This window comes from Lipophrys pholis, assembly GCF_963383615.2.
Source record: "Lipophrys pholis genome assembly, chromosome: 16".
Taxonomy (NCBI): Eukaryota; Metazoa; Chordata; class Actinopteri; order Blenniiformes; family Blenniidae; genus Lipophrys; species Lipophrys pholis.
The window spans coordinates 22,946,171-22,972,706 of record NC_137634.1 but is presented as its reverse complement, the minus strand read 5'-3'; the positions used below and the strand labels follow the sequence as shown (position 1 = coordinate 22,972,706).

At 43.5% G+C, this 26,536-nt stretch overlaps 3 protein-coding genes across 5 annotated transcripts; 2 read left to right on the top strand and 1 right to left on the bottom strand.

Moving 5' to 3' along the window:
* Positions 1 to 1,537: 1,537 nt before the first annotated feature.
* Positions 1,538 to 9,008, bottom strand: LOC308121780 (P2R1A-PPP2R2A-interacting phosphatase regulator 1). Of its 3 annotated transcripts, XR_013936115.1 has the most exons (10): positions 8,215 to 8,659; positions 7,245 to 7,329; positions 6,540 to 6,596; positions 6,070 to 6,116; positions 5,928 to 5,985; positions 5,118 to 5,182; positions 4,976 to 5,031; positions 4,788 to 4,872; positions 4,453 to 4,697; positions 1,538 to 2,590 (listed from the first exon to the last, which is right to left on the bottom strand). XR_013936115.1 is itself a non-coding variant. In XM_080483249.1 (9 exons), exons 1-9 carry the CDS (start codon positions 8,301 to 8,303, stop codon positions 4,574 to 4,576), a joined length of 666 nt encoding a protein of 221 aa, XP_080339375.1. In that variant the 5' UTR covers positions 8,304 to 9,008; the 3' UTR covers positions 1,538 to 4,573. The 3 variants fall into 3 exon arrangements, 2 of the variants coding, with proteins under 2 accessions (XP_080339375.1, XP_080339376.1); XM_080483249.1 differs by having other exon boundaries at positions 1,538 to 4,697; positions 8,215 to 9,008; XM_080483250.1 differs by lacking the exons at positions 1,538 to 2,590; positions 5,928 to 5,985; positions 6,070 to 6,116 and having other exon boundaries at positions 3,807 to 4,697; positions 8,215 to 8,982.
* A 1,483-nt stretch (positions 9,009 to 10,491) lies between these two features.
* On the top strand, positions 10,492 to 16,875 carry LOC308122199 (schwannomin-interacting protein 1-like). Its single transcript, XM_080483892.1, has 7 exons — positions 10,492 to 10,831; positions 13,015 to 13,194; positions 14,149 to 14,255; positions 14,625 to 14,700; positions 14,786 to 14,881; positions 15,083 to 15,200; positions 15,357 to 16,875. The coding sequence occupies exons 2-7, from the start codon at positions 13,021 to 13,023 to the stop codon at positions 15,449 to 15,451; spliced, it is 666 nt and encodes a 221-aa protein (XP_080340018.1). The 5' UTR covers positions 10,492 to 10,831; positions 13,015 to 13,020; the 3' UTR covers positions 15,452 to 16,875.
* Positions 16,876 to 19,564: 2,689 nt separating this feature from the next.
* On the top strand, positions 19,565 to 26,384 carry LOC308122275 (P2Y purinoceptor 3). Its single transcript, XM_080484015.1, has 4 exons — positions 19,565 to 19,622; positions 20,567 to 20,734; positions 22,592 to 23,526; positions 24,672 to 26,384. Exons 3-4 carry the CDS (start codon positions 23,069 to 23,071, stop codon positions 25,549 to 25,551), a joined length of 1,338 nt encoding a protein of 445 aa, XP_080340141.1. The 5' UTR covers positions 19,565 to 19,622; positions 20,567 to 20,734; positions 22,592 to 23,068; the 3' UTR covers positions 25,552 to 26,384.
* The last annotated feature ends 152 nt before the right edge of the window (positions 26,385 to 26,536 follow it).

Sequence of the window (26,536 nt, the reverse complement as noted above, 5' to 3'; positions counted from 1 at the left end):
GAATTCAGAGTGACGAGGTCGCAGGTTTGAGTCCTGAGGGGAGTTTGTCTTGTTTTGAGCAAAACGCCTCTGGGTTAACGTGGAACTCGGCGAGGTTCCAGCAGGTTCAACGAGACTTTTTTGGTTGTTGTTTCATGACATGTTCGTGGGGTTACTTGGAAAAAAAAGTGTTAGCGAAGACAATATTTTGTGTGGGAATAAACAGAGATGTTTTGGTAATTACCAAGTCGAAAAACAAACAAACAAACAAAAAAAAAAAAACAGACGGAAAAACTTCAGCTGAAGAATTTTTGGCTTAAAACGAAAACCTTTAAGTTCGTACGAGGAGCTAGGGGGTCGACGCGACATGGCGACAACAACACAGTGCAAACTTGAGACGATACACAGAAAATGGTCTTAAAGCTACAGTGGGTGTCTGTACAGCGATGGCGGAGAGTCGTTGCGTCTGTCCAAAGTTCGTCCAGTTTCTTCGTGAAGGTGATTTGTTTGGTAAACTTAAAGTGTGCAAAGTTTTTCATTTCCAAACATATTTAACCAGAACATGTCACAGGAGACTTTGGTTTGTTTTCTAGAGTCGTGTTACTCATTTACTCATGCTACTACAGCTAACTGGTGAGCATGTCAACTTATTATTTCCTTTTTGGCTTTTTTCTTTTAAAATAAACCCAAAGCATCGTGTACCTTTAAGCATATGGAGGGCTAGCCGTTTCTGGATGAAGCTGAATTTCTATTAATAAAAGAAAAAAATCCTTTTTGGTGTGTGCACTGTCAAAACAAGAGAAAGACTACATTTTGGGATCATTTCAGAATTTAGGAAAGTTTCTAAAAATGTTGTGGCATTTTAAAAACAAGCAACAATCAACAATATTGAATTCATAAATCTGACTCATTTTCCTCATTCAGGATATAATCCACAGATAACCAATGAAATTAGTTGTTGGGTTGTTGAGTGATTCACTGGTGTCACTTAGAAACACAGTGGTCCCACAATCGAACCCTGTGGAACACCAGTTACAATGAATGAAAGAAAGTTTGGCAGAAATGTGAAAGGACAAGTTAAAATGTTTTCACTACAATTGTAAAACACGATGAATGTCTGCCTCTGTAGATTAGAACTGAACTTATCCACCGTTAAAATTACTGAACAGATTCACTGATAATAAATAAAAATGTTAAATTTGGTTTCAAATCATTTTGTCCCATTGGAATTCTTAAAACTGAGAAATATTCAATTATTGCACATAATATGGGGATTTCAGTTAAAGCTGAATTGAATTTAATATTGTAATAGTGAAAAAAAAAAAAAAAGACAATTGTTTTTCTTGATTAAATGTCTGAATTATTGTAAATCTAGTTTTTTTTGTGCCTTTGGCTTCAATTGAGTTTGGTATTGATGTGGTTGGTATCAACAAATAACTAAAATCTACGTGGGCGCTATTATAAATAAAAACTTGTGTTTTATTCATCATTTTGAAACCATTTCTTTCTGCATTGAGTTTGCAAACAGAACATAAATAACCTATTAATTTTTTTTTTTCATAATCTCTTCTCAACCGGTATGTTGTCCCCCCCCCAAAAAATGTTTTTTTCAATGTCTCGATTTGATCCAACTTGGACTTTAAGCTCATAATTTTGAAACAGGACGGACTCTCTGAAACGCAACGAGTTGAGAAATAAAGCAACGACTTTCAAATTAAAGATGAAAAGCAGCAAAACTTTACAGCATTTCTTACACGAGAGCCAAAGAATGGAACAAAGTGTGCAAAGTGGTGACGGAGGAAGATGAGCGGCGGGTCGCTGAGCTCCGCCCGCCGCTCCTCCGATACGTTCAGGCACAACGATGAGAGGAAGTAGAAAACTGTGCAAACCGGTGAGCAGAGCGGACTCCAGGTCGTCTTTGTGCTCCGTCTCTAACAAATGAAAGGGAGCACGACTGATCGACGGGTCATCGTGTGAAATCAGCAGCGTCACTCAGAATCTGCTCCATCTTTTTTGCGACCATCAACCGACCGAACAACAAGCATGCAAAACGTCCATCTCGTATCGTTTTTCACTCTCAGGGATCGTTTCACATTATTAGACGTCCACCGATTGTAAAACTGGTAAAGTCGCAGAAATGTTCACTCTTACACAGCTGATCCACAACTGTGCTATGATGTTTAGCAGGAAAACTCCTGAAATGAAACTAATGGGAAAAATGAAAAGATGAAAATTACACGCTTGTGGTTCGGACAACTGAAGTCACCTCAAGAGTTTAGTCCTGAGACTAGAAATCTGCTGATTTGACCTGGAATGACCCTCCTTTGGAGCCTCGTGGGAGCATGAGCTGGTTTTTTTCCAGTACCAACGGGCTGAATGTTTTCCAAAATGAAGCACGGTACAAAACATTGTACCACATCCTTTAAAAACAATATGTTCTAACGAGGGCCAAATGGTCTAAGATGAAGATCGGCGGTTTTGGTGATAATCTCAAAGTTTCCATTAAAACTAAGAAGGTTTCTTTGACTATTGAGTGTGTTCTGGTTCCCACGGGATGGCTTTGTGTTGCATAGTGTCGAGTATCAGTGTTTCAGCGGGAGTGGGACAGTTTCTGAAAAAAAAACAAAAACACTGAATGGATTACCGGTGAAACTGGAAAGTTTCTGGTCAATAATCAATACTTTGTGTTGGGACAGTTATTGACGTAAGACGTTCATTATATCGTTCAGAATAGAGCGTGTCACTGAACATACGTCAGATACCTTCTTGTGTGGAACATGACGTATCTTTTAGTAAGCGTTAGATCGTCACTTGACGCTTGTAGCACCAAATACTGTCCAGCCACGCTCCCTCGAAGGCTCCACAGGTTTTTATAATCAATCATTAAAAACATTTGGGCCGGGGCGACACGTTACAAGAGTTACACCAACATTTTGTCACAGTTTGTAACTTGATGTGGAGGATATGTGCAAAATGACACCAAGCAGACTGATACCTTTGATTCACTGTTGTGCAGCCGACTGATTCTGGTACGAATAAACTCAAAACAGGTTTAACAAGTCGGCTAATGTCAAGAGGAACCTTGGATTGCTAATTTGTGCCATAATCAAACTGTTTCTGATTAATGGGCGTGTCCAGCTGAAATCTGACCTGAAGAGTCAGGAGAGCCGAGTCAGTTTGAACAGTTGACGGTTTGTTGACAAAAGTTGTACGGTGATCAATTTGTGGGTAGAGTCTGTAACACTGATTTAAATTGGATAAGCACCAGATCTTCTTCACACCAAGAGTGTGAATGTGGATCAAGGCCAGCGAGGAAGAATTTGACCACACGTCAAGAGGAGGAAGAGCAGTACGACTGGCCGCAGGTTGAATATGTACAATGAAACCATGCAGGCTGCTCAGACGTCAGTATTCACATATAGATACACTATGAACAAACAGAGCACTTCTTCACACGGTGTCAAAACGTATCTGAACTATCGAGATCCTTCTGAAAACCCCCTGAGGGGTCCGGTCCGGTCCAGATCTGCTCATTAGGAGTTCTCGTCCAGCTAAACACCCACCAAACCCCAGAGAACTGCCCTGCTTCATCTGGATAAACGTTCCTCCTGAATATTCACTCGTTGGTTTACGGGAATGCTAACCTCGCTGGTTGATGGTTAAGACAACCAGATCGTTCAGTCATATGAAGATTTCCATGTCTTCTTCAGAGAAAGATCTCGATTTCTAACAAGTACGTGAATGTAGCGCCGAGGTTTCTCTGGTTTTCTTCCTGAAAACAACCTCGACCCTCCGTTCAGAAAAACCACATGAAACCATTTAATTTTCCCATTTGCTTTTACGTCTTGATTACAACTCAAGACTTCACTTGAAGCTTTCAGTTCTCCTTCGGTCGCTCGCTCCTGATTGGTTGGATCGACTTGGAGTCTCGAGATTTTACTGAGAAGTAAAACCACTTCCAACAGGCTTGTTTGTCCTTTTTTCCCCAAGAATTTCTTCTTAGTTTCTCTGAAATTGACGTAAACAACCTTTTTGTGCTGGCTTCCGTCATCCTCACTGCTCTCTGAAGCTTGTCACTGATTAAAGTTACCCACAATCCTCTCCTCTCAACACCCCCATAGTTATTTTGTGTTTTTGTTTGTAGTTTTGTCTGTTTGCTTGATGACACAACCGGCATGTCCCCAAAGCTGTCCGACAGTTTCTTTTGACCTTGCGATAATACTGATGACGGATCCTCCGTGGATCTTTGATCTGGTCAAGGGGTTCAGGGAAATTTTCTGTCCAAGTTCTGAGAGGGAGTGAGAGCGACAGAACTGGTATCCAATGAGGTGAGAGATCCAGGTGGCGAATAATCCAACCAACCGACTCGGTAGGACCTGTGTGGATCTTCAGGCAGGAAACAAACCTCCATGCTGAAGTTGAAGAAACGTCACGTGCCCATCAAATGTGCTCACGGCAGGGGGCGGGACTTACACGGATGCTGGCAGATGAATGGAGCAGACAGAAGGTGTGATGGAGGATTACGTCCCTGCAGGGCTTCAGGAGCTGCTGGTGGTCGAAGTCCCCACCTCCACCCACCCGGGTGAGGAGGAAGTTAGTGTCCGGGGTTCTGGTGGGAGGTGAAGGGGGTGAAGGCTGGTGGAGGAGAGAGTGACAACGGGCTGGACTGAGGACTGGCGCCTCCTGCAGGCGGAGAGTTGGACACTGACTGGGAGACACTGGAGGGGGGAGGAGGGGGGAGAGGGTGAGGCAGCAGAAGAGAAGACAAGCTGACGTGAACGTGATCGAGTGTTTGAGGTGAGCCTCACCTGACGGTGTAGCTGCTGCGGTGGGTGGGGTCTGTTACTCCGGCAACAAACAGCTTCTTTGGCGGTCCGTCTGACTCCGCCCCTCCTGAGGGAAGAAGGTTCACCAACATGAGAAAACACAACTTTTAACTCGGCGCCTTCCAAGTCGTTCACACTGCCCCGAGTGGACACACACGCGAGTGAGTTACCTTTCCTCTTGAGCGGCGTTAACGCAGGCCACCTGACGGTGGCGCTGACCGCAGGTCTGTGGGATGAACGACACCTCGTCAGTGACAGTAACCAAACACAGTCCTCACATTCCCAGAGCAGCGAGTTTGAGCTCGGACCAACCTGAACCTCCTTGTGGGACTCGGGGACGAGTTTGGTGTGACGCCGCTGTCCTGTGACGGAAACCACTGGAGAAGAAGGAGAAGAAGAAGAAAACAGTTTCAGCCTTAAGCAGAACCACAACCTGGTTGTGCCATGAGCTTGCAAAAAGGAGCAAAAAAGAAACACACGGCCTGGTATTGACTTCTGTTGCTGATTCACACCGGTTCAGGACGTGTGAAAGCCAGAACACAACACCGAGAGCAAAACTGACCAGCAGGTAGCAGCAACACTAAAATCCAATAGTGACGTAAACGTAGTGGCGGGCTAAAAGCTAGCTTCCTGCATGGTGTCGTCCATATTGTGCAAAGCGTTGTGGACGGCACCAAAACCAGAACTCTTTGCCCCGCCCCTGGACATGTGAGCTGCTCACTCTTGAATTTAGCAGCTTCTCAAATGAAGTGCACATTTACTACACCATCGACTGGATGTCGCGTTTCTCAACATGCGCTGTGATGTAGTACTGCGGACCAATCACAGGCCCGGTGGTCTGCCTTCTTCTCCTGTGTTCTGTGCCGCTTTGACGTGTATTTAGAAAATGTTGGAAGTGGTTAGGGGCGACACACAGCTTTTGCTTATGGAATCTAAATTAGGCTAAATTCTGTGCATTAGAGATGTTTTACATGGTGACGCTGTTCTGAGTGGAGCCTTTTAACAGTTATTCTGAATGCACGAGGAGTAGAAAGAGTTTTAGCTCCCAATCATCCCTGGTTGCTCAGTTCCTGCTATCGGAGGAACATCTGTGGACCCCGCCGAAGGCGTGGAGATGCTCACCACTGATGTGTGGTCGTGCCACTGACTGACAGGAGGCAGCGGGATCAGACTGGACGGGCTGGGAGGAGACAGAGAGGAGCCATTAATCACACCTGTAACCCAGAGCGACGGGCAGAGGAGGGGTTCTGTGTCGGCTCTTCACCTGAGTCTCTGAAGACTCCCTCTGAGCGCCATCTCCATGTTCTCCTCCTGCAGCCAACATAAACACACTCGGTCAGCCGTCCTTCATCCCTCACGCCATCTCGCCAACAGACTTTAAATTTGCCCGAGTTTATGTGTTCATCATAGTAACACGTCGGACCATGTTCCAGTCTGTTGATCGACACCTCAGAGATGAGGGGGCGTGTAGATTTGACTGACAGGTTCAGCAGCTAATCAGTGTCTGAGGGGGCGGGGCTTATATATTGTCAACATGATGCCATCAGACATGTTTTATGGGAAGAGAAAAGCAGGAAAAGTGTTGATAAAACACCAAATTTGTGTGTGTGTGTGTGTGTGTGGGGGGGGGGGGGGGGGGGGGGTTATTCTATCATCAGGAGGCATATAACAGCAGCTCAGAGGCAGAAAACAAAAATCAAGCCTGTGTGTGTGTGTGTGTGTGTGTGTCCTCACCTGCTTCTTCTGTTCCAGTCTGTCTGCAGTCAGAGAGAACGGAGAGAGAGAGACGAGCTGCAAGACGAGGAACAGAGAGATGAGGAGTGATGTGTGAGAAAAGTTTCTTAGGCTGTGAATATTTGTGTACCTGTGACTTAATTAATTTTGTTTTCATTGAATGTACAAACAATTCCCCCAAATTTTTTTCCCACGTTGTCACATTCCACTTTAAACTTTAATGGTAACGCGTTAAATGGCGTTCGCCGGGACAGCTACGGCTTTTGGTCGGGGTTTTAACATCTGCTTTCTAAAGGGAACGCTCAAGGAAGCCGGTCACCAGTTAACAGGGAAACCAGGTAATCCGAAGCACTGGTGGCACCTGTGGCTCAGAGACTTCCTGATACTTGTAGCGGGTCACTCCGCCGACCTCGTGCTGAATGCTATGGTCGGCCACCAGAAAAAAAGGTTTTACATCAGTTTGTGATCTTGATTTTATTATTTAAAAAAGAAAAAGCATGATATATTTTTGCCATTTCGCCCACCCCGAGCTGTAACATAACAAAATGTGGAAGAAGTAAAGTGCTGTAGTATTGTTACATTAATCCATCACACTTACAAGAACTACATAACTTAAATGAAAGTCATCGTAAAAACAAATCACGTTTGTGTTGGACTTTGCACTGTGGTCATACTGTTCGAAGAAGCTGAAACACAGATACACACCTGTGAGGGGACGCTGGGGTTGATGGACACGCTGCTGCGTCGATATCGAGCCGACGACACGGAAGTGAAGACCGCCGTCCCGTCACTGCCAGATAGGACAAAGGACACGCTCAGAAAGTTTTTCACACAATGTTAATGCAAAGTTCATACACGATGTCCACATGCATCGTCCACGCAACGTTCTCACGTGACTTTCTCACACAACGTCCGCACGTTTACTGCAACATTCACACAGTGTTCAAGTAACTTTCAAGCAATGTTGACACCCAAGGTTAACACACAATGTTCAAGCAGTGTTCACGGTAACACAGCCAATGCGTCCCACTGTGGTGCCTCACTGTAGCTTCTCGTCTGTCCCCGTGTGCCACCTTGTGGTAAAAACTGGTCATGTAAGACTAAACGTTTGACAACTTTTTCTACAGCACAATTCATAACTATGAATAATAACGCAGTCCGCTGATAGATCGAGCTTCACATTCACCAAGTTTTCAGTTTTGAGACCCAAACTGTTCAATTAAAAGTAAATAGTGATCAACTATAATATGTGGTATCTCTGTAATTAAAGATGAAGAATTATCATTAATGTATATTTACTGTTCTCTTTTCATGCTCCAAAGACTCTGTGAATGGTGATACATCAGTCATGTACATATTTGTTTTTTGCGAGAAAAGCCTGTGTAAATGCATATCAAACATATTTTGTACTTTCTGATTAGCTGCTGTGATAACTGAAATACGGCTACTGGCCTACATCTTTTATTATCCTTAATAACTGAGTTTATGTTGAAACATTTATTTTTACCCGGTATTATTCATAGTTCAGCCGAATTGAAGAGTGTCTGTTAATATTAAAGAAAAACACTTTTTTGTGCTCTTTGTGACTTCCAGTATTCTGTTGACACGTTTTTTTTAAAGCTTATGTTTCCTGAACGGGAATCGGCGTGGCAACTTTGGGTGTAGTACCACTGACCTGACACTCGTGATCATGGGGGCGCTGTTGGACCTCCGGAGCGCCCCGCCTCCTGCGCCTGCGCACTGGTCCACCTCCATCCGCTCCATACCGCTGCACGCAGGCCCGGCTGCGGCGGCGCCAGCTGCCGGCCTTCGGCCTCTCGACGGCGGCGTCGGGGTTCTACTCGAGCCCGGTAGAAGCCCGACCCGCAGGCCTCGCTAGCAGCAAACCCGGAGCGCCCCCGAGTCCACGGGCTGAACACCGCCGCCACCCTTTACCACATCTCCCTCTGATAAAACCAGCTTATCCGTGCGTGACTGCCGGCCGGAGCGTCATTTATTACCCGCAGCTGCGCGTCACTCGCCGCCGTCTCTCGCCACAATTTTATGACTGCGTAAAAGCGGCTCAAAACACGAACCGAGCGCAAAAACACCCGGGACAAAGTTAAATAAGTCCGTCGCTTCGCCGCCGGGCCGGCCGTTCCTCCGCTCAGGGAAACTTTAAATTCTTCCCCGCACAACTGACGTGACTTTTGGGGTTAGCTGTTGAGCTAACTTCAGTTATAAAAAAAAAAAAAAAAAAAAAAGCTCCAGTCAAGAGTCAGAAAACCGCTAAGCAGCAGCCCGAGGCGGAGCGAGCCGGGCCGGGCGGCCGGTCCACGGCGAGACGCCGTCACTCAGGCCCCGGTACCAGCGAGTGGAGCTCCGGGGAGCCGACGAGTCCGCAAAAATTAACAGTTTGAAAGATTTTTACAACATAGTCCTTCAACAAATAAAGACTCAGCGCGCCAGGCGTGGAAACAGCGATGCGGTGTGGCCGCTCGGGGAACTGCAGCTTGGTACTGCCGGAGGGGGGGGGGGGTACACACCGCCCCCGTCTGGCCGCGAGGGAAAACTGCAGCTGGGTACAACTCAAAATATAAGTCAAAACTGTAATGATCAAAATTATTTGTGAAAAAGTTACAATGTGAAGATTTTGGAATCACATTCAGCAGCTTTCTACGTATTTTCAGGCGACTTTTCAGTCCCTTCAGAAAAGTGTGGTGCCAATATTCAGTGTGTCTCTCCAATTTCCTTCTACAGTTTTCCTCCATTTCCAACGATCATTATGTAGATTCCTTCATGTCACCTTACTTTCTTGTTAATATTCAATAACACCTGAGAATGTGATTTACATTTTTGAGTGTCCTTAAAGGGCAGTAAAAAGGTTTAAAGACATTTTTTCCCCCTGTTTGAGTTAATTAAAAACAGGGAAACAGGAACTTGAGAGTGGCCAGCTAACTGCAGAGTGATAGTTTGATCTCTAATTTCTATCAAGGTGTGTATGTGATATTGTTACCTTATAAACTCAGTAATTTTGAGTTATTTCATTTGATACTTGCAGTAAATGTGCATCAATTACCCATGAAAACCAATAATACATTTTTTAGATAGTAAGAAGAAAAACAGCTAAAGGCATGGGGGAAAAGAAAACAGGCTAAAACAACTTTGGCCATATTTACACAACATTTTCAAGTAAAAATGTGAAATTTAGTTGCCTTTTGGTTCGGAGTAACTGAAAACACAGCTTTCTGTAAATGGCTCCCAAGGTGAAACTTTTTGAAAACAGTCCGACTCCGTGGTAATGGGGGAAAATGCAACTTTTTAATAATGCTGATACTGTGCATGTGCACCAAGGCTATAGAAAAATTATTATTCTACACATGCGCGAAACGATGGACAATAACAGTGTTTTCCTCCAGAGTGTCATGGACTCCCTGTCCATATTCTCCCGTGACTTGGTAGTTTTATTTTGACAGTCACTGTAATAACAATGCAACTTGGTCTAATGTTCATACGAAAGTCCCTGTAATTCTATTATTAATGTTTATAGCATATTGGTCTCTGCGCGTGTATGGTTTCATTACAAAAAAATACCCCAGCACCCACTAGTGGCCCAACATGAAACTACATTGTTTTCAGCTTTTCTGCAGTTTCTGTGTTAATGGGCTTTTATTGTTTTTATTTTTTTTAACTATGTGTTTTCACTTGAAACATTGTGGGTCTAAAAATGCCAACCATAAAAGAAGAATAAGAAATTGGCTCATTGGAAGATAAAAGACCTTAAAATAAAGTGAATTTATAAAAACAATCAGTTAAAAAAAAATAAAAAATCTAAACAAAAAAAGAAAAACAGGCTAAATTATATCAAATTCTTTTTGAAATCTCCAAAACAGAAAACTGTCAACAACAACAATAAACTTTTCAGATTTCAAGCTGTTGAAGTTAAAAGAAGCTAAAGAGGAGGAGAAAGGGAGAAGAGGAGGAGGAGGAGGGACAGTCCGGCCTCCTTCACTCCCTTCCCCTGCTTTTTATCTACTTTTAATCTGTCTCCGTGTGTTGAACTCACTTTCTCCATGTTTATGACTAAACACAGTGTCTCCATGTGTTAAACTCTCGGCCTCCATGTTTTAAACTAACCCTCTCCATGTTGTGAACCCTCTCCGTGCCTTCACACCGCCCCGCTTCGCTCGGAGCTCCGCGCTCCGCCCAGCGGCTCTTCCGTCTCTCGCAGGCCGGCAGAGACGCACCGAGCGGCGGGCAGCGGGTCGGCGGCATGTCGCGGAGGTCCGGAGCCGCCTGGATGTGACGGGAAGGTGGGTGGCAGAGAGCCGCTCCTCGGCCCGGGAGAGGACGCATTTTAACCCGCATTAAGAGTTTCACCCGCTTTTTGCGCCGTTTTAAAGAGTTTGTGGAGAAAATAAAACACTTTAACAGCAGATTACAAGAGGATGTTCATATTTATGGAACAACAGGAAACTGTACATCTCACAGCTCAATCTGATAGTGGAGAAACAACAGAAACTTCCCATTTCAGACAAGTTTCATTTTCTTTTAATGCAAGAAGCTGCAAATACATCATGAAAAAGTTCAAATCTAAAGAAATATCTTTTTAAAACAACCTGAACAAGTTAATAATCATCATTGGTGCTGCAGAGTAAGAAACAAAGTTCTGCTGCTTTTACAGAAATATTAAAGTTACTGTTTTATTTGTACACTTTGTAATGTCATCCAACAGGCTGCTTAGGGGCCATATGTTGAATATCTTGAAGGCACATGTGGGATTTCTGCCGTCCCACCTTTGTGCTGTGGGTGGCACTAGTGAGTCATGCAGCTTTAACACTAAAAGTATTAATATATTGTATATCGATTCTGGTCTGTACGGTGGCCCAGAAGGCACATGCAACTGCAAAAGCCACAATGGAAGTTCGCAGCCGTCAGAAGAACAGGCTTTGTTTCCAGGGGAGAATATTTTCTGATGGACTATTTTAATCACAGGGCAATATATTGAAACGTAAGTAAAACGCTACTGCCTGATGATTGTGAATAATGTCCTTATGTGTTTTCACAAATCAGTTATGTTGGTAACTGTTATGTTTCATTAATCTTCCCTATAATGAAAATTAGGGATGTCCCGATCCGATCGGTAGTTATCATATCGGGGCCGATATTAGTGATTTGTGAGTGATCGGGGATCGGCAAATCCAGCCGATCACCCCGCCGATCTAAAGAAAAAAAAAAAAAAACACGGTCCGCCACGTCACCTAATAACCACAACAGTCATGGACTACAAGAGTTATACATAGTGGTTTATGTGTTTATGTGCAGAATTCTACTTCTAAATTTCTATGTGGTCTGTCTTCTTCTGCTTTTTTATTGTGTTTGGTGAGTCACAGCGCCCCTAAAGGCCTGGCATGTGTACTACATGCACTGAAGCCTCGTGTTGAGCCGTGTTCATAGTGACGCGTGGACGCTTTGTTGGGAGAAGGCCAGGGAGGACAAAGATTGTTTTTTCGTCGTGTGGATGTACCCTCAGTTTACAAAAACAACTAAAGAGAAAGAGAAGAATTCTGATTCAATAAGTGAGTTTTACAATAGTTTCTTGCTAAACAAAGCTTCTGCCAATAGTGCTTTTAGCTTCAGACATCTTAGTTGCTCCAAAAATAGACTATTGAGTATATTTGCAATAGCAATGTGAGTATCGGATCAGGAAAGTATCGGTATCGGCCGATACTCAATTCTGAAAAATCGGATCGGTATCGGGGGCAAAAAAGTGTGATCGGGACGTCCCTAATGAAAATAGTCTGTCAGAGTATATCGTCCCCCGTGAACAAAGCCGGTTGTTCTGACCGCTGCGCACTTTATTAGTGGCTTAACTTCCGTTGTGGCCTTTGCATTGTGACTTTTGCTGTGGCGTTGGCCCTTCTGGGCCACCGTAGGTCTGCCAGTTCCTTTGCAAAAGTTGTTGTTACTCTTCTAGTAACTAAATAAAAAGTAACCAGTTAATTGGTAAAGTTGTTGTGGTAATATTAGTAAGGTATTTGAGCATTAGCTGGGCTCTCAGCACTTTCTGGGTCAGTTTAATAACTGATTCCCTCAATAACTTCAGCTGAAGTTACATCAGTTCCAGGGAGGAAGATGCTCTATAACGTGGATGTTTGCTGAAGTGTCTCGGGTTGGCACCCGAAGCTAAAACTTGCAGATGTGCCAAATTGCTCATTTTGACCAGAAAATCAACACTACCAACAAGTTTTAATGCGGGTTTGCGATCAGCCTGTAACATTAGTATTTTGTTCAACAACAAAAAAAAAGGAGCTGGTTTAAACCCCAGTTTTTGCGATCTGATGTATTCAGCGTCAGCGAAAAGAAAGGTGGTGGCATACCAGTCCATCACGAGTCACGACACTTCTCACGAAGAGGTTTTAGTTCCAACATTTCAAATCTTTTCAGCCCTTGTTTCGCTTGTAGTTTACTTTCTGTGACCTGCCTGTTGATACAGACGAGGATGGAGGGAGAGAAAGAGACGGCGGAGGAAGAGGAGGAGGAGCTTCATGAACATCACGATGCAGCTGCGTCCTCTGTGGACTTCCAGGACCTTCCCATCATGCACTGGGAGGAGCTGAGTGAGCGCATAGTTCAGCTGGAGAAACAGGAGCAGGAAAGGAAAGAGCGGGACAAGGTTACTCACAAATCTTTTTTTAAAACTACATTTCCCATCATGCTTTTGGTCCGTCTCCTTCTCAGGAGGGTGAATGAAGTCTCTTTGGTTTCTGAGCTTTTTACTATCAGAGAGCCGTGAATGAAACCCGGAATTCTAGAAGAGTCGCAACAGGATTAGCAGGCCAAGCGGTTTAGCAGAGCAGCAGCAGATTTAGCGCAGTTTCATGTAACATAACATAGTTTGTTGTTCCAGAGTGGAGAAATTTTAAAACGCCTCTTCGGCTTTGACGAATGGATGGACAAGACGCACGTTCGCTGATGTCATCGCCCCGCCTCTTGACCCGCGACCCTATAGCCCCGCGACCCTATAGCCCCGTGACCCTATAGCCCCGTGACCCTATAGCCCCGCGACGTCACTTAACAACAGTGGCGGATTGCCTGCTCCAGACGGAGCTGCAGAAGCTATTGATGCTCGTGGCTTTGATAAGACGATATGTGGATTTCTCAGTTTTTGCATGCTCCGTGTCTTCTTCTACACTTGTGGTGTATTTCTGTGGCAGGGTTACAGCACCACCTACAGGCCGGGCATATCGTTTTGAGTTGTTTTCATGATGATGCAGCTGATTCCCATGTGGACAGGACACCTTTTAAGAACGACGGGGAGAAAAAAGATGGTTTTGTCTCGTGTGGACAGAGCCTTAGCAGAGCAGCAGAAGATTGTTTAGCAGAGCAGCAGCAGATTTAGCTCCTTGGAAGAGTGAAAAATTTAAATTGTGGTGGTTGTGGAAGAATCCAGAACATTTGCACCAGCTGAGAGGAAGAGGTCAAACCTTGTTCATTTGGTTGAGACAGTTTTTCTTCAAAGTTAAACGTCCGCAGCAGGTTGAAGGTGAAAGACATTCCAAGAGAAGGTGAGGATGCTTTTGTCCTCGCATATGATGATCTGTGTTTGAAGGAGTGTCTGTTCCTGCAGCGGGAACCGGGGCTGAGTCGGGGGGGAGTGTGGAGCGACGTCTGGGACCAGGAGGAAGAGGAGGAGGAAAACTTCAGGAGGTGTCGAGTTTCTGTCGTCACGTCACGGTAACACAAAATGACACCTTGTGAAACTCCTGCTTGTTTTTGTTGTTTACTATCCTCGATGAGTGTGTGAATGGATCCAGAAACACAAAATATAACATCTACACTCACCGCACATACATACCAACTGAGCCTTAGAACTATAGAGGCCCAAGTATAGATCCCTGTGAAACACCACATCAGAATTTTACTGTATTAATTGCAGAATAACAATTTGGTCTTGGTTTTGATAAATATTTTATGAAATAAATTAACAGAATGTTAAACCTATATTTAGTGTGGGTGTGTATGTGTGTGTGTGTGTGTGTGTGTGTGTGTGTGTGTGTGTGTGTGTGTGTGTGTGTGTGTGTGTGTGTGTGTGTGTGTGTGCAGGCTCCAGAGGAACCTGCAGCTCTGCTTCATTAACAACAGTGAGAGTGACGAAGAGGAGCAGGAAGCAGATCAGAAGGTTGGCCCTTCATCTTTCCGGAAGCTTCTTTTCCTGCAGGTGACCAAGGTCATTAAGCCCCCCTGCATTATGTCACTTCCTGCAGATTGCCGTGGCAACGGGACACAGCGGCCTGAAACAGGAAGTAGTTTCAACGCTGCGAGCTCTCCGGGACCAGCTGCTGTCTGAACAGAGGGACGAGGTGTGTGTGTGTGTGTGTGTGTGTGTGTGTGTGTGTGTGTGTGTGTGTGTGTGTGTGTGTGTGTGTGTGTGTGTGAGACTAAAGTGTATATAAAATTGCGGGTGGTGTGAGGTCTGTGTCTAAGTGTGTGTCTAAGTGTGTGTGTGTGTGTGTGTGTGTGTGTGTGTGTGTGTGTGTATGTGTGTGTGGTGTGTGTTTCAGCGAGGCCCCTGCAGCAGCTGTGCTTCTGGGTGGAAACATGTGGACATGTGGGATCTGCAGCAGCGTTCGGTCCTTCAGCTCAGCAGTTTGAGAGCGAAGCTCCAACACGACGTTCACGGTGAACAAAGTGTCTCTTGCATCAGTGTGTGAGCAGGGTTAGCGTAGCGGCAAGCTTAGCCTAGCACTGAGTTTACCACATTAACAAGTTTAGCGTCACAGTACTTCTTTCGCCGATACTGCAGCTTCTTAATCGTCCCTTGCTGTTGTCTTCCAGCTCTGAGCTCTGAGTTGGTGACACACCTGCTGCTCCGGGACCAGCTGAGGACGACGCAGGACGCCATGCTGCTGGACGTCCAGGACCTGACCTAACCCCTAGGCGGAGGGGGGGGGGGACGCTGGGAGGGACTGCCCGGAACCATGCAGACCGGGACGCTTTGAAGGAACTGAGCCAAGACTTCAGGTTTCCTTCACGTTAGCAGGGATAATTCAACTTCTGCTCAGGGCATGCTAACGTTAGCTACACCGCTAACAGCGCAAAAGTGACGAATACAAATGGAGGAAAGAGGCACAGACTCACAGAGGGCGTAAGAAACATTGAGGTTACGTATGCACGGCAATGTTTTCAAGTGAAAACGAGAAACTTGTTGCGTTTTGGGGTCCGTTTACACGACAACGGTGTTCAGAGCAACTGAAAATATAACTTTTTGAAAACGGCACCCAAGGTGGAATTTTTTTGAAAACGTGAACGGGGAAAACACAACTTATCTAAAATGCTGCTACTGGTCATGCGCCCCACGAACCGTAGTAAGTAGTAATTCTACACATGCTCAGTAAATGGACGTTTCCTCCAGAGTGTCATGACGCTCAGTCCATATTCTCTTGGGACTTGGTAGTTTTATTGTGACAGTCACTGTAATAACACGCCAACTTGATCGCGTGTTGTTCTCTGCAGACGTGTGTTTGGTTTCATTACAAAAACAACCAACAGCGCCATTTTGTGGTCTGGCATGCCAACGACATCATTTTCAAAACATTGCCATGTAAAGGCGAAACCTTTCTGAAATGAAAATGCAAAAACTGCGTTTTTCACTTGAAATCTTGCCGGGCAAACGGGGCCTGAGAGTTAAAAGCTGTATTCGGGTGTTCGGACATTTGAGGATATGAGTTGTTAGGAAGTGGTCAGAGTTTAAAACTCAGTTTGTTCGGTTTTAGGCATTTAAACGCATTTTGCGCTTCAGTCTGAAATCAGATACAGAAATGCTTTTGTTTTGGTGACCACACACAGGAAGAGCACGTGTTCCTGTTTGAAGCCGTTCATTGTTCGGAGGAGGTTCGGATCAGGCTTATCTTATTGAACTTCTGTTAAGCTGTCATAACTTCCTGTTTGGTTCTTCAATCAGAAACACTAACTTCAAAAACTGATTTCATATTTATTACACATCAAGTGATTGTTTTGTCTTAGATTTATTAATTTTAGAATATAACTCAAAACGCACAATCTCTGTAGAAAACTACACAAAATAACACAACTACAGATAATTACTAACAAGGAAACCACACAGAATTACACAAAAACTACACAAACCTACATAAAAACTACACAAAACAATAGACAACTGCGCAAAGAACACAGAACTATGAGAAACTACACAACAATGCACAGAATTACACAAAAACAACACAAACCTACATATAACCCCAGAAAAACAACAGAAAACTACATAAAATAAACAACAAAATAAAACAAGCTACACAAAACAACCCAGAAAGACAAAGACAACACAAACCCACATAACAAAAATATAAAAACTACAAAAAACACAAAAGAACACAGAACTATGGAAAACTACACATTTCATCCAAGCAATTTTTTCATTAAATAGATTTTAAATGTTTAAAGGTACAATATGTTCTGTTTTTAGATGTAAATAATCCAGACAGTCTGGATGCAGTCAGGAAATCCACAGTCGTTCTACAGACAGCAGCAGTATAATATTTTTTAATCTCAAGTTTTTGACATTTCCATTGTGTAATTCTGCACTGGCAGGATCGTAGTGATTTATTTGTTAAAATTATGAAGAAAAAACTCTGAAATGGTTCAGTTTTCGTGTAATAAATGTCAAATTTATGGACATTTCAGTTTTACTCAAAGGATGGGAGAAATATTGTTTGGAGAGTTTCTTGAATTTTGTGGTATTTACAAATAAAAAACACAAGAACTACGTTTTCCATAAAATAAATTACTATTTGAATGTTCAAAAGTGATGAGAGAAGTAGCAGGTCGATAGATCGAAAAGCAGCTTGACAAGCTGTTTGGAATCAATGCTGCCACCACAGGACAGAGATGGAACTGCAGCCACACTTTCAGAACATTAATCTCGCTATATTACCATATTAATTTAATTATATCTAAAGATATTTGTCTTCATTGAATGTGTATATTTATACAGATTGTTTTTTTTAAAGTTTCATCTTTTAAACTATTTGTAATAAAATATTTATCTTGTGAGGAGAATCTGCAAGTCTTTATCTGTTTTTTATTTTGACTGATCATTTTGACCTTCAATTTTAAGAAAGCTATAAAATGAAATATTCTCACAATAAAACATTTTGTTATTTATTTTTATGAATTGTAATCTACAATTATAAAGAACAAAGTAAAGTCAGTTTATGTATGAATAATGCATGTAGAGTTTAACACTTTCAATTAAAGATCACAAAAAAAGAACTTTTCCTTCATATTGATTATTTTTAATGTCGAAAGTGTTGAGTTGTGTACTGTTGTGTTGTTTCATGTAGAGTTTGTCATGCTTTGTAATTTTTCTGTTTGTGAAGTTTATACTGATTTGTATTGGGGATCTTTGCAAAGTTCGCGGGTTGTTATTTTGTTTTATAGTTTTGTGTTGTCTTGTTTTGTTGTGCAATGTTTTCTCTTCTTTTTGTGTTCATTTGGTGTTTTTTGGTAGTTTGTAGTTCTTTGTTCATTTGGTGTAGAGTTCTTTAGTTTTGTGTTATTTTATGTTGTTTTTATGTAGTTCAGTGTTGTTCTGTCATGTTTTGTGTGTTTGTTTGTGTATTTTTCTGTTATTTAGTTTTGCTTTGTTTGCGTGTCATTTGAGTGGTTAATGTATGCTTGTGTACTTTTGTGTTGTTTATGTAGGTTGGTGTTGTTTGTATAGTTTTTGTTACGTAGATTAGTGTAGTTTCGTCTAGTTTATGTGCAGTGTTTATATAAATATATATTTTGTGTTGTTTATGTAGGTTTGTGTTGTTTATATATGTTAGTGTAGTTTTGTCTAGTTTTTGTGTAGTTTTGTATATTTTATATGAAGCGTTTATATAGTTTTGTGTACTTTTGTGTGGTTTCGTCTAGTTTTTGTGTAGATTTGAGTAGATTTTTTATATTTTATGCATAGTGTTTATAGAGTTTTTTTGTGTAGTTTGGTGTTATTTATGTAGGTTTGCCTAGTTTGAGCGTCATCTTGTGTTGTTTATTTAGATCTGTGTTCTTGTGTATTGTTTCATCTAGTTTTTGTGCAAGTTTGTGTAGTTTTTTTGTATAGTTTTGCGTTATGTAGGTTTTTGTAGTTTTGTACATTGTATGTGTAGTGTTTATATACATACTTTTGTGTTGTTTATTTCGTCTAGTTTTTGTGTTGGTTTGTGTGGGTTTTCTATATTTTAAGTGTAGTGTTTATAGAGTTTTGTGTTGTTTGTGCAGGTTTGTGTTTTTGCTGTAGTTTGGTGTTATTCATGTAGTTTTGTCTCATTTGTGTGTCATCTTATGTTGTTTATTTAGATTTGTGTACTTTTATGTTTTATCTAGTTTTTGTGTAGGTTTGTGTATTTTAGATGCACTCGTGTAGGATAGTGTAGTTTTATCCAGTTTTTGTGTAGTTTACATGGAGTTTTGCGTCATGTTTGGATTTTACATACGGTCGCTGTGTTTACGCTGAACTCCAAGGGAAACCAGCTCAAGTGACAAATTTCACATTTGTAGTAAAACTTTGACAAGTTTTCCTTCGACATAATTTACGAGATCAAACCTTTGACGTTTCTGACGGGCTGGCGACCGTCCAGGTGAACTCTGCTCTCGCTGTGGTGCGCTGGATTCAGCGCCAGCGCCTCACGAACCCTGAACCCGATAAAGGAGAAAGTGGATGGAAGTTGTATTTTGAGCTTTTTTTGTTGCTCACAAATAATATTTAGTGAAGCCTGTGATGTCACTTCCTGTTCTTGAATGTCTCATCACTGCAAAACGTCCAGTTTTTGTTCGGTCGGTCACAACTCGGCGTTTGGCTTGAAATGAGACGTGCAGTGGACAGACGGGCGGACTGTCCCGGAGTGTGTGTGTGTGTTTGATTCCTGTCAACACTCCAGCGTGTTCAAACAGTGCAGCAGGGGGAATGATGCCAGAATGAATCAGAGTTGATGAGGGTGATGATGGAGGAGGAGGAGGAGGAGGAGGAGGAGGAGGAGGAGGAGGAGCTGGCAGCCTCAGATGGAAGAGAAGAGGAGCGACTCTCAGCAGGAGCACACGGTGAGTGATTCTCTCCCGATTCTACGACTCACATCACCTTCACCAGCTAACGATGAAAATAAGATTTTGCTCGTTTGGTCTTTTAAAGCTTGAAATCTGTTTTCAGCTGTTTCAGTTTGTCTGTTTGATTCAAACTGAGCTGCTTCACTGCAACCGAAGAAACAAACCCACATTCACTTCACACATAAGCATTAAATATGATCAATATTTGTATCAACACATGATGAGAAATCAGTCAAATGAAGAGTAAACTAACAAAAAGATGGATTAAAAGACAAAAACACAGGTAGATCGTTTTGGTAGTAGTATTGGTAGTAATAGTAGTAGTAGTATTTTCTTTAGTATTGGAGTAGAATTAGTAGAATAGTAGTATTGGTAAAATAGTAGTGGTGGTAGTTGTAGTATTACTAGAATAGCAGTAGTAGTTGTAGTAGGTAGGACAAAGGTACAGAAATACTAACATGGCCGACTTTTTACCAGTTTGGGAAAATTCCTAAATTCTTCATTTCAAATATAACTTGTACTTTGGTTTAAGTTTCATAACTCTACTGCGACAAACTTTGTTTATCCACAGGTGAGAAATTCTAGTTTGATTACAGCGAATCAGGATCAAGAAGACGTTACGTTAACATTTAAACATTATGAAGAAAAATGTGTTAAAAGTTTGAATGTTACGGTTCATAAACACGTTAGTGTCATGGGCTGATTATTCATCTGTGACGCTCACCGCTCTTTCATTTTCTCCTCCTCCACACGCTTCTCCTGCACCACCTCCTCGAAATGCTCTTCCACCTCCTCCTTCTCTAAATGCTCTTCCTCTTCCACCTCCTCCTCCTCTAAATGCTCTTCCTCCTCCTCCTCCTCCTCCTCCTCCTCCTCCTCCTCTGCAGTCCTTGTATTGGGTTTCAGTTCCGACTGAATGAACACTGATGAATTATTTACAGAGGAGCTGAAGGTCGGGCTGAAGCCTCCAGAGACCCTCCAGCAGACGCTTCTCCTCTCCGCCGAGGAAACCCGACGAGCCCAGGAGGACGAAGAGGAGGAGGAGGAGCAGCAGGAGGAGGAGGAGGAGAACTACACCAGTCCTGAAGGTGAAACTGGGCAAACTGCAGGTAAAACTTGTGTGGATCCTCTGAATCTTTTGTTCCTGTAAGTTGAAGCCAGCAGATCAGAAAGACGTCACAGTGGCTCAAATTCTGTTTTTCCTCCATCAGATCATTGCAGGATGAAAAGGAATCGATCAATAAAAATAGTAACACAACCGCCGACCTCCAGTTTACTGATCCTGTAAAAGTTTGACGTTTAGATTTGTTATCCGAAAGTAGTTTAATGTGGAAGGTTTAATGACATCTAAGTTATTGCCACTGTAGAAAGTTAGAGGAGGAAGATGCTCTATAATCTGGATGTTAGAGGAGGAAGATGCTCTAATCTGGAGGTTAGTGGGAGGAAGATGCTCTAATCTGGACGTTAGAGGAAGAACATGCCATCATCTGGATGTTAGTGGGAGGAAGATGCTCTATAACCTGGATGTTAGTAGGAGGAAGATGCTCTATAACCTGGATGTTAGTAGGAGGAAGATGCTCTATAACCTGGATGTTAGTAGGAGGAAGATGCTCTATAACCTGGATGTTAGTAGGAGGAAGATCGTCTATAATCTGGATGTTAGTAGGAGGAAGATGCTCTATAACTTGGATGTTAGTAGGAGGAAGTTGCTCTATAACCTGGATGTTAGTAGGAGGAAGATGCTCTATAACCTGGATGTTAGTAGGAGGAAGATGCTCTATAATCTGGAAGTTAGTGGAGGAAGATGCTTTATAATCGGAATGTTAATAGGAGGACGATGCTCTATAATCTGGATGTTAGTGGAGGAAGATGCTTTATAATCTGGATTAAAAGGGTGGCGAACCACTATTTACACATGCAAAAGCTAATCACAGCTATAATGCTACTCATGTCAGAAGGACTGAGTCAGTTCAGGATTAATGAGGCTCCACCCCCAGTAAAGAGCAGGTTAGTGACATGGTGACCAGTAAAAAACAAACAAAACAAGTGTGGGTGTAACAAGACAATATCTTTCAATCCCACAGCAGCAAGTGATTATTTTGAAATTACTGACATTTTCTGGAAGCTTCTCTTCCATTGAACTGGAGTTCATCAAATGGTAACTACAACATCTCCAGCGATGCTAATGATAACCTTCGAAAGCTGAGTCAGGATTTTTTTTTACTGTTTGTAAACAGTATTAAATACCATTTATAGACAATATAAGCAAAAATATCCAACTGACTAAAAATTATTTTGTAAGTAGGGATTTTTCCCTAAATGGGTGAAATTTCTTACCAAAAACCCATAAAAACTGCTGAAATTGTGTTTCTTTCCTATTTTGAAGGTCATTAATGTTTGTGATGATGCAATGTTTCATCTGCAAATCAAAGAAACTTAAAGCTTAAAGAAGATTTTCGGGCTGAAAGCAGGAATTCGGAGCACTGATGTGTTTCCCCCTCAACCCAGATGACCTGTCACTGCCTTTATGGGATTACAATGAGCTCAGAAGAGACAGATGTGGTCATTAATCTAATAAAAACTTTAAACGCATCGAATAAAACAACAACAACTCATGATTTGGTTCAATCCTTGTGTGTAACTCTGCCAGAGCTTTATCACCAGAGGTCCAAACAGATATCCTTCTTCAGAGCCGACACTCACACCAACACAACCAGAACACTGGAACAAAGTCCAGTGGAGGGTCCCGTACAGCCGGCGAGCCCCCCGATAAGTCACTGCTCACTTCTGAACTCTGACCCCTCCACAGTTGGAACAGAGAGTCCACCCCCGCGCCAAGGTTTCCGGAAACATTCGTTAATGATTGAAGCTCTAATGAAGCGAGACGACGTCTTCATCAGCAGAACGGAGCCGCTACAATCAGAGCGTCGCCAAAGTCCTGATGACATGTTTTCTTTCCCCCGCAGAGAGACGGATCGGCCGACAAGAGACGGACGGATAGAGAGACGGACAGATAGAGAGACGGACGGATTGAGAGACAGACTGATAGAGAGACAGACTGATAGAGAGACGGACGGATAGAGAGACGGACAGATAGAGAGACGGACAGATAGAGAGACGGACGGATTGAGAGACAGACTGATAGAGAGACAGACTGATAGAGAGACGGACGGATAGAGAGACGGACGGATTGAGAGACGGACAGATTGAGAGACGGACGGATTGAGAGACAGACTGATAGAGAGACAGACTGATAGAGAGACGGACGGATTGAGAGACGGACGGATAGAGAGACGGACAGATTGAGAGACGGACGGATAGAGAGACGGACGGATGTAGGGAGACCGATGAAGGATTCATGAAGGCGCCTCAGTGAAACAGCAAAGCAGGAATGGTGTCACAGGAACAGGAAGTGTCCCCCGTCTGCCACGGATAGCCTCCACATGTGCATGATGGGATTGCACGCGGCCTCCAGCGTCTCCCCGCTCTTCGGTTTGGTGTCCGCCGACCGCCCCAACGCCTCGGGCTCCGCTCCGGCCTCGTCCGTCCCTCCGTCGTCCTGCAGCATCGACGAGTCTTACAAATATGTCTTCCTGCCCGTCTGCTACTCGCTGACCTTCGTCTTCAGCCTCACGCTGAACTCCGTGGTGCTGCTGCGCTCCTGCTGCCATCACGGCGGTGGCGGTGGCGGAACGCGGCGGTGGAACACCTCGCTGATCTACATGGTGAACCTGGCCACCACCGACCTGATGTACGGCCTGTCGCTGCCCTTCCTGGTGGCCAGCTACGTGCTGAGGGACCGCTGGGTGTTCGGAGACTTCATGTGTCGCCTGGTTCGATTCCTCTTCTACTTCAACCTCTACTGCTCCATCTTCTTCCTCACCTGCATCTCCGTGCACAGGTGAGACGCCCCCTGCAGGCGACTGGCGGTTCACACTCGCAGCATGATGATATTTAACTCAATTTGTGTTCTAGTTCTGATCCAAACATTCCTAGTTTGGTTTCCATCGACACAACTGAGAATAAATCGCCAAGAGAAACACGATGAAAACCATCGAGGTCAAACTCAGTTTAGTTAAGAAGCCGCGAGGTTAGTTTTGTATCACTTGGCCGTTTGGGGAATTTTAGGAGTTGTTATTTTTGAGTACATTAGCAATTCTTTTGAGTTTGCAGCAGTTGTTTTGTATTGTTTTGCTGTCTTGTGTTGTTATTGTGTCGTTTTCTGTTGTTTTGGTGTCTTTTAGCCATTGTTTCGGTTTGACTTGTGCTGTTTTCAGTTGAATTTGTGTCGTTCTGTGCTGTTTTAGCAGTTGTGTGGTTTTTAGGAGTTCATTTTGTGTCATTTTGTGTTGTTTTTGTATCTTTAAGCAGTTTTTCTGGTTGTGTTTGTTTTTTTTTTTACCGATTGTTTTGTGTCATTTAGTATTTTTGTGTCCTTATGTGCTTGTTTTGTGTCTGTCTGTGTTGTTTTTGGTGTTTTGATTCTGAGAAGGGCTTATATATATATATATATATATATATATATATATATATATATAATTCAGTTTTGTGTGATTGGTATATCAGTTAGTTTGTGTATTTTTGTGTTGCTTTAATTTTAACAATTGTTTTAAGTCTGTTTTGTACCACAGGTCTAATTTGTTTTAAAAGGATTTTTAAAATGATAGAAAAAAAGGATAAAAAAAGAGGATAACCGTTTTCTTTCTTAAATCTTTTTACTCAAAACAAATGAATCACGTCAACTGGACTTGATCTTTGACTAGTAAAACTAAAGAATGAACAAGTTTCCCATCACCCTTTAGTGTTAAACCACAGAATAATACCAATAAACCAAATTAAGGGATTCTCAAAACTATACTTTTTCAGATAATCCCAATCTCAGTTAATGTAACAGCGAAACTACTTGGAATATTCAGTACTTTTTTGGTATCACAGTAGTTTGTTGTTCGTTTAAATGTTGGATTTTAACATGTCGAGTGGAATTAAAGCTGTAGATTGTAGATTCCTGTTTCCAGTGTGTAACAGTGTCTTGGTGGTGTGTTGAAGGTACCTGGGGATCTGCCACCCCATGAGGACCATCACTCTGGAGAGCAGGCGGCTGGTGAAGGGAACCTGCGCCTTGGTTTGGGTGGTGGTCTTCGTCCTCACCTGCCCCATCTTCCGGTTCGCCCAGACGGGGCTGGTCCGGCGAGGAGGGGCGAGTGAGGGCGGGAACGGGACGGTGGAGCAAGAAGGGGAGGGCTACATGAACTGCTGGGACGACGCCATCGATAAGGAGTTTGCCGACTACGTGCCGTACGGCATCGTCCTCCACCTGCTGGGCTTCTTCGTGCCCTTCGTCATCATCGCCTGGTGCTACTCTCAGGTGGTCCGCACCATATTTCAGACGCTGCGCTCCCCTCCCAGCTCCGTGGAGGGCGGCGAGGACGGCCCGGCTGGGGACGGGGCGTCGGAGGGAGAGCGGGAGAGGACCTCGGTGTCCATCTCGGGCTCGCAGTATTCACACTACATTCGGCGGCGGCGGAAATCCATCAAAACCATCATGACCATCACGCTGCTGTTCGCGCTCTGCTTCCTGCCCTTCCACGTGACGCGCACCCTCTTCCTGCTGCTGCGGCGCGGGCAGCTCGGCGGCTGCAACGCCATGAAAGCCGTCTCCATCTGCTACAAGGTCACCCGCCCGCTGGCGTCCTGCAACGCCTGGCTCAACGCCCTCCTCTACTTCCTCACGGGCGATAAGGGCGCCCCCTGCTGCTGGCCACGGCGGCGCGGCGTCCGCCGGGACCGCCGCAGCGGCTCCCTCTGGTGGCCGCTTAAAATCTTGAAAAAAGAGGGCGTGGCAGAGGACGAGCAGGAGGCGGGAGAGAAGGTGGAGAGGGAGGTGCACATGGAGAACGAGTCCAAATCTTCCAGAGTCATCTTTTAAAAACTCAATCTTCAAAACAGATATAGAACTGTAAGCAACGAAACAGGAAACAGGAAGTGGCTTCATATTAGCTTCACCTCCAGTCTACATCCAGATGTGACGGTGTGTTCAGGGACCTCGGGATTCTGTACTTTTTTCTGTGTCCGCCGGCTTTAGGTTGAAATTCCCAGTTTGAACTCGTAAAACTTCCAAGATCTCAACTTCAGACTTTTGAACACGGCTGTCGAGTGACACGTCGGCATATCAGCATTATAATGTTTCTACATTATCGCATGTCGAGGGTTAAGCGAGGCTAATAGCCGTCCCGGATGAAGCCATATTTTTTCTAATATGTAACATTGTCATTAAGTGGAACGCGACAGGGTGTTTAGTCTCTGAAGGTGATCCATTTCAAGCCTGAAATTCCCAGTTCAGACACAATGAGAACACGACAATATGGTGTGTCTCAGTTTTTCCCAGGTGAAGTTAGAAAAGCCGCTCCCAGCTGCCCGAAAATCCAAATTTAAATTAAAAATAACGTAGAGGATTTAACGTATAGTTTGTAATGTTAATTTTACAGCAATTAGAAAGGTTTTTTTTGTCCATTTCACTGATTCAGGGCTGTGTACGGGAGCATGTGAAGCGGTTCTCTTCAAACACCAAGACAGTTAGAACAGCAACAACTTTACCAGAGGAGCCAATGCCGCTCCTGGACTCACACTGGTAATGTGATGTGACGCAGGTCGCCAACATGGATCCTGAAGAGCACCCGTCTCATTTCATTAAAAGTCCTCGTTCTGCTGCGGTCTGAGCAAATTTCCACATATTTATTGAATAAAGTGAAACGTAACTGGAACTTGAGTTTGTCTTTGAATAACCTTCTTCTGATCAAACTGTTGAGTTGGACTCTCGCTCGCCAGAGAGGAACAAAATCACGCAGTTTGCGGCTGTAGATTCATTGCATTTCACTGTCAGAGCATCAAACAAACCTGTTTTACTTTGTTAG